Source organism: Hordeum vulgare, chromosome 3H (genome assembly GCF_904849725.1).
Source record: "Hordeum vulgare subsp. vulgare chromosome 3H, MorexV3_pseudomolecules_assembly, whole genome shotgun sequence".
Lineage (NCBI taxonomy): Eukaryota > Viridiplantae > Streptophyta > Magnoliopsida > Poales > Poaceae > Hordeum > Hordeum vulgare.
In genome coordinates, this window is record NC_058520.1 from 542,165,521 (window position 1) to 542,173,480 (window position 7,960).

The window sequence follows — 7,960 nt, forward strand, 5'->3', positions numbered from 1 at the left end:
ACACGCGGTATGCTGCACTTGACTCTCGAATTAAACTCCCACAGACCGCGCACATTCCTAGCATGTGATCCGCGGTCACCACCTGCGGCGCCATGTCGCGACTGTGCAGCGCACGGCGGCAGGGACCATCCATGGCTCCAAACCGGAGCTAGGTACGCCGTCCCCCGCCGCACTTCCCCTCTGCACTGTGCACGCACACGATCAGCAGCAGCCGGAGCCGGCAACGAGGGTCCGGGCTCCGCATGCACGTTCACATTCACACGCCCCCACGCCACGCGCTATCCGGAGATCGACCAGCCCCCATGCTTTGCCTGATCCAGTGTGAAGGCTCCGCATGCAGTGCAGCACACACAAAACGTAAAGGCGTGGCAGAGACGAGGTGCATATATATATAAACGCCCACCCCAGGTGGGCGCTTGGGTTTTCTTCAAGGTCGTGACATGCGCGCGCATTGACATTAGTAGAGGGAGGCAGCTGCATGCCATTCCATTCCTCTTTCCCCTCCTTCCACATCCCAGTCTTCTCCACCCACGCCACCAAACCCCCGAGATCACGCGAGCTATATATACGCTGCATATTTGATATTCCCCCGGCCCTGCAAGGCGAGCCCCGGCCGTATTACTTGCTGAGATCGAGATCGATGGGGCTGCGGACCTGCGGCGCCATGGAAGGCGAGCTCGTTGTCGCCTCGCCTTTCTTCGAGTGGTTGAAGCCGCCGCTGGCGTCGCCGTCCTCGTCGAGAGCGTCGTCGTCCATGGCGTCCGGGCATCGAGAGGATCGCAGCAGCGTGCCATGCTTGCCCCTGCTCCGCATGCTCGAGGAGGGGAAGGGGGCTGGTGGTGACCATGAGCACCCTGCGTCTGCAGTCAAGGAAGAGATCATGAGCGGTGCGGCCGGGGTGCTGGGGCCTGGCGTGGATCTGAATATCGGCTTGCCGGTTGGTGGATCTTGCGATGATGACATCATGGAAGAGGAGGGCCAGGAGGAAGATCTAGATGATGGCCACGACTGTGACGAAGAGGAGGAGGAGGAAGAGGAGGAGATGGATGAGTTGAAACCTGCGCATGGCGGTTGCAAGGTGGAGGGAGAGGAGAAAGAGGAGCACGGCGAGCCGGTGGTCTCGGCTGGAGGATCAAACAGCGTCAGCATGCCGGAGTTCGGCGTGGTCGGAGCAGAGAGCGGCGTGCCCATGAGCTGCGAGTACTGGATCCCGACGCCGGCGCAGATCCTCGTCGGCCCGGTGCAGTTTGTCTGCCATGTCTGTAACAAGAGCTTCAACAGATACAATAACATGCAGGTAAATTAAACGATGTTTATTTTTCCTTACTACTAGTTATTGTTAGTTCTGTTTTCATTTAAGCCATGCATGATTCGATTGATCTTGCGATAATCATCGACACGCAAAAGAAAGAGATGATCTAGACTACTTGTTGTTTAATTAGCTGGCACAAAGATCAAGTCCAGAGAATTAATTAGAGAACCGAGATCCTCTAATCTCCCTAACATAATTCGAATCATCAATTCACCATATCACAGTGTTTTCGTCGCCTGCCCCAAAACCTTAACCAATTCTCCACACACTTCATTTCAAACCAAGATCAGCCGAAGCTTCATCGATCGTCCTGCTGCAAAGGCACACACCATCACGAGACTCTAGGTTTCTCCGATAACTAGCTAGGTCAAAGGCCCTCTCAGCTTGTAGATCACCCTGAACAGCTTGCATGCAGCGATCTATATGTCCCATACCGGATGGCCTCGTCGAAGTATTGATCGCACCGCCACTTTCCCAAGGGCAGCGCAGGTGTTTGGAGGATGGGACCCAGGACTCGTCGTACGAGCTCCAAAGCTAATTTAAGTGTCAATTTGTTTGGATGGCATGATACATGATCACCGGTGCGTAAGTTACGCCGTCCCGGTGGTCGTAGCTACCTTTCCGCAAAGAACAACTCTGGAACCCAAACATATAGAGTAGCATATATACCCGGCCCGGTGGAGCCCCGGCCGGAAGCTTGAAATCCAGGACGATCTCTTTGAGTGCAGTTCATGCAAACAATCATTACGAGCAACGAAACATCACGCTAATGATCATCATGAAAACGCCTATCAATTCAAGCGGCTTAAACTTCTAAACGCAGTGCTTTGTTAAGTACACAGTAGTAATCAATCCAGGGTGTGCATGCATGCATATATAAGTGAAAGTGATGATAACATGCATGTATGTGTTGATGGATGGACGCAGATGCACATGTGGGGCCACGGGCGGGAGTACCGCAAGGGCCCGGAGTCGCTCAAGGGGACGCAGACGGTGGCGCTGCTGAAGGTGCCGTGCTACTGCTGCGCCGCCGGGTGCCGGAACAGCGTGTCCCACCCGCGCGCGCGGCCGCTCAAGGACTTCCGCACCCTGCAGACGCACTACAAGCGCAAGCACGGCGCCAGGCCCTTCCGCTGCCGCCGCTGCGCCAAGCCCTTCGCCGTCAAGGGCGACTGGCGCACGCACGAGAAGAACTGCGGCAAGCGCTGGTTCTGCGCCTGCGGCTCCGACTTCAAGCACAAGCGCTCACTCAACGACCACGTCCGCTCCTTCGGCGGCGACCACCTCCCCGTCGTCCTCATCGACGGCGCCGCCGCCCCCGCCCCCGCGCCCGCCGAGGACCGCCGCATCATACGCTTCCAACGGTGAGATAGACCGGGCCGTCGGTCTAGCTCATCGATCGTGTAATACATGCTGTAGATCATATCCACGCTCGTATATACCTATATATACACCATAGATGCAATGCATGCATGCATGCATGCATGATTCGTCATACTACATGCAATGCACGCAAATGCAAGAGGAGCAACGGGGTAACTGATAGCGCAATAAGGGGGTCCTCGATCGACCAGTTGCTAAAAGCTGTGAAGTAGCTGAATTTTCTTCCGCCGGAGTGGGAGCTGCAGGCAGTACGTACTAGCTAGTATTAGGCTACCAATGCAGCTTTGTAATGGAGAAAATTTATCAGCTTCACAGGCTTACTAAACTGGTACTTACTTTGGACCTAGTACTGTATACATAGCATTTTGAACATGAGACCTAGCAATTTATGAGTACGTATATAAACGTTTACTACTTTTCTGTTGTAATCTTTGAAGTTGTTGAATTTTCATTACTGCCAAACCCCCCTAGTCTGTTTCTATTGTCTTCAAATGTATTGAATTCGTTTCGAATGGTAAAACATTTGATCAAGCAATAACTATAAGTCTATAACAATACATATATATCCTAAATCCTAATAGAGTTAACAGGTAACTCTTGCGTCTAAGTATGGATCGAGATTTGTGGTATCCGCTGAAAGACTTTGATCATCTCATCTTCCATCATAACACTTTTAAGTAATAAAACGCCTTTTATCTGAAAAATAACATACTAACAAGAACACTATAAAATTATTGTTCTTATTTAACTGATTCCGGATTTCAAGTTTTGACAGCATTATTATCCATGGTTACAAAATGACAACATAAGAAAGTGCAATCGATAATAAATAAATAAATATCATTTTTATGTCTCATAACCCACATATTATCAAGCAATTAGTACATCCGTCATGGTTTACTAGTGTCCATCATATAAGTTATACGTAACAAAAATAATATCATTGAAAAGTACATTCAAATACGAATCCAACAACATAATTTTTTGTGACGTGCATTAACATTTTGCTAGTCTAATCTATGATCAAAATTTGGCACTGAATACAAAAGGGGCCAATAAACCAGGACAGAGGTAGTAATAGTTTACCAAAGCTTGAACAAAGACGGTCAAAATACACCTTACAACTTTTGAAGGATCGATTATGTTTTCAGACAAATGACCTCATTTTGATTATATCTCATAACCTGCGTATTATCAAGCAACTATTTCTGGAATTTAATGTTTGTGCTAACAAAAGTAATGCTGATTAAATTAAATTAGCAAGCATGTGACGAAGGGATAACCCCTAGTATTATAGCGGACCGGATGATGCCCCCATATTATTGTGGGAATATTTTAGCAATATATTTAAGTGATATTTGCTTGTATGAAACATGGATATTTGGAGTAATAATATGAGAGTTAAACTGAAACCATAAAATTTATTATGTTTGATTATCATATAGTTGTAAAATATTTAGTAAATATAAATATCATGAATACATGTTGAAGTGGATTCTTTTTTCATGCATGGTTGCATGTTGAGTTGCACCCCTTGAGGCAGGGTTTTTTCTATGCATGCTTGCGTGTTGAGGAGAGAAGTTGAATAATGAGGGCTAGCTATTTAGATATAGAAGATAACAAGAACATGCATTCATGTACATAGAGAAGACAGTGTTATATTCCAACGCATGGAAAATCAGGTGTAACTTCTACTTCATTGTATAAGAGAAGCTTGGTGTTACATTAATGTACACACCTACACAAATGAGTTTTGAGCCTCCCCCTCCCCATCATCACCACCACCACCACGCGCAGTAAAGTAGGAGAGGAAGTGAAAAAAGGCCCTCTCAACTATTTTGGTAGCAACCCTATATCTTTGTGAGTTTCCCTTATATTTGGGGCACTCTCAAAGGAGTGACTTTTTAAAGGGTTCCATTGTAATTGAACTATTAGTGAAATCGTCTTTCTAGGTAAGTCCTATATGAAGATACGACATGTTTTTAGAATAGACTACATATGTAGGCCTGCACTTCAGAACGGAATTTGGTGAGAGAAATTCTAGTAATGCGCCATATGTGACTGATCATTGTTATGATGATACATGGTACTCTAGCAAAGCCCCTAGATATAAAAGCCCGGCGGCGACGCGCCCCCTCCTAACCCTAACCCTACCGACACCTCCTCCTCCATCTTTGACGAGCTCACCACCAAATGCCTGCCCCGTAACCTATTGGCCGAACCTGCTCAATTGTATTAAGTTGCCATCCAAGACGCCACACATCGAGGGTGCTACTTCTCGTTGTGCCGCACTACCGCGTCTGCTAGAGCATCTTCCTACCATCATCGCTCCTATGGCAGCGGGCAGGCTGGGTCGGGTACCATCGTCCCGACCGCGATGGTCCCCTATCCACGTCAAGCCGTTGGTACGACCCCTCGGACGAAGAGGACGTTGTATCCCCCTTCACCCCATCCTCCCGTCAATGTTGAGCCCGAACCTGAGGACCCACTCAGTGTTGTGCTTCAGCACTTGACCCATGAAGTGTAGGAACGCTAGCACCAACAGACCCCACCCCCCAGTGATGAGTTGGAGGAGAAGCAGTAGACCGAGCTTGTCAATCCTTTGAAGAGGTCAAGATTTAGCACGAGATCGACCATCGCTGGGATTTTCGGCTGCCGCTCGGCTCTGACAAGAGAATCGACGAGCTCAATGACCTCTACTAGTAGATAGCAAGCAATGTCAAATAGCGTCATTGCCCAAATTTAGTAGTATTTTGCAAAGTGTTGTTTAACAATATTTTAAGTCGCAAATCTATACCTACTAATAAAGGAAATATGTATTCTTAGTCCGTCATGCTATTTTATAGAAAACCCCTTCATATTTTTAAAATTAAACCCGTAGTACATATCAAATATTATTTTAAATACTCATATCTTTTAAACCGTTACTCGAATATATCTGTTAAACCGTAACTCGAAATTTAACATGTTATATATGGATTTTGATTAGAAAAATATGTGGAATCTGAGTATGATGTTATTTTACATGTTAACCATTTACAAGTTACTATATAGGATGCAACCTTAAACAATAATGCATTATCCGTCTTTCTTTCATACCGGTACTGATTTGGATTGTGGATGAACATCTCAGCAAATGAGGATTGGAGACGAAATTGAAGATCACTTGACCGTTTCTTTGTATGTATTAAATCTACATGCAAACCGTGTTTAAATAAAAGACTTGTGGAATGTTGAACTGCATTTTTTTAGTCTAACATCATCTTTGTTTGGGTCGTAGGTACAAATACCTAAATTATAGACATTTTTGTAAATTAAAAGTGAACGGTATTCTTTTCCCCCGTTGCAACGCACGGACCTTTTTGCTAGTTATAAGTAAATGCAACGAATTTTGGCCCCAATTATAAGAACTAACAATTTTGAATTAACTTTTAGTGTTATGTTTACTTTGATTCGCCCTTTGAATGGCTAAAAGTTAAACATGACACTTGAACAAATGCAAACAAATCAAATAACCAAACTAAAAATATGTAAGACACGGTACACTAGTAAAAAACGGGACATTAGTCTCGATTCGTAAGGGCCTTTAGTTTCGGTTGGACAACCGGAACTAATAAATTCGAACTAAAAACCTCTTTTTTAATTCCGATTATTTTACGCACCGAGATTAAAGAGGCTTTACGTGGCCGTTGTGACCAGTTTCACGACTCTGTTTTTGCGCATAGGTCCGATAGCCTTAACAAATCGTGGAACAAAGTTCAGATGGCTTTTGACGACCATGACAGAGTGGCTCATACCAGTAGTTAGTACCTTTTTTCTTCTTCAGTAAAAGAGGTTTCCCCCATTTCTATTAAAGAAGCTTTAGAGATTCAGCATACAACCCGAACCAAAAGTGAGCAGATTGGACTATAGACTATTTTCAACTAAAAGAATAAACGGGCATCATAAACCACCAGGTGAGCAACAACACGCAACCCAACTCTAGTTTTTTTTTGAATATAATATAGACACAAACGTCTATATACATGTGCATACATTTATTTTTACGAACGCACTTACGCATGCTCTATCTTTATAAGCACCTCCAAAAAATAAGCCGACGTATCATTTTAAGATTTATGAAATCACCACAGACGCATCGTCATCGATGAAAACGTCTTCTCTCACTGAATGTGGATCGTCGAAAATTCTAAAATAAATCCAAAAATAATACGAGCATCCAACCATGTGTTGGTTCGCAGCGCAACTCTAGTTAGTAGTCAAACTAAGAACACATGCACCACTCAAAAAAAAAAAAAAAGAGTAAGAATGCATGCATATATACGTGGAGCATCGAGCATGCAGATGCAGTGCAAAATGGTCCTCCCTCGTTAAGTGGTGCATGCGTTCCAAGGCAGTAGCGACCAAAAACTTCAACATTCTTCGCAGAGGCACACGCACACGCACACGCACACGCAGGCGGAGTCAGCAAACCGCGAAAACGACCGACGACGCACGCGCACGCCTAGCGCCTAGCGACCGATGATCGACGTACGTCACCAGACACACGAACAGAAAGCAAAGTTAAGCTGGGAGTAGCTTGGACAACGATGGCGCGCCTGAAGCCTGAAGGCATGTTGGCTAGATGAATGAATTGAACTGTAGGCACCACCTGGAGAAAATTATGATGGCGCAGACTGGCTTTTTCCAGGGGTCGGTGTATATGCTTTTCTTGGCCACATTTCCAAAGCGCATTCCCAGCTTTTCCGACCCAGTCCAACTTTGTGGCGCCCCTGGACCGCAGCCCGGGTCACACTGCCGGCTAAACAACTCCTCCCGTCTCCAGCCTTCACTTGCTCTGAGTGCTTTGGTAAGCAGGAAAAGGTGATGTGTTGATCGCGCAAGTAAAGGTACGTGTAAGTGTGTGTGTGTGTGTGTGTGTTAGTGCGCTAGCTTGACCAGGAGAAAAATGGGTGCGAGTTAACTTGTAACGAGGTGGCTAGTCGGTGTGTGCGTGGTTTACTCAATCGACCGCCGATCAAGTCGTCGTATATACGCACTAAATATGCATGGGTCTGCCATTTACACTCTTTTTTTTTCAAAAAGGGGAATTTATTTTATTTTTAATAACATTAATGAAAGTACAAGGATTGCATGAGTGTGGTTAACTGCGAGGATGGGTAATCACACCGAGACATAGCGTGAACCTTAAAGCAAGAGTAGATTTAGAAGAAAAAAACGTTTAAGATCATCCGGATGATTTTTGGAATAAATCATCCGCTCTGC

The 7,960-nt window shown here is 45.6% G+C and overlaps 1 protein-coding gene across 1 annotated transcript; it reads left to right on the plus strand.

The window, feature by feature from the left end:
- The first annotated feature begins 424 nt into the window (after window positions 1-424).
- Window positions 425-3,155, plus strand: LOC123440509 (protein TRANSPARENT TESTA 1-like). The gene is made up of 2 exons (XM_045117074.1): window positions 425-1,297; window positions 2,240-3,155. The coding sequence occupies exons 1-2, from the start codon at window positions 479-481 to the stop codon at window positions 2,678-2,680; spliced, it is 1,260 nt and encodes a 419-aa protein (XP_044973009.1). The 5' UTR covers window positions 425-478; the 3' UTR covers window positions 2,681-3,155.
- The last annotated feature ends 4,805 nt before the right edge of the window (window positions 3,156-7,960 follow it).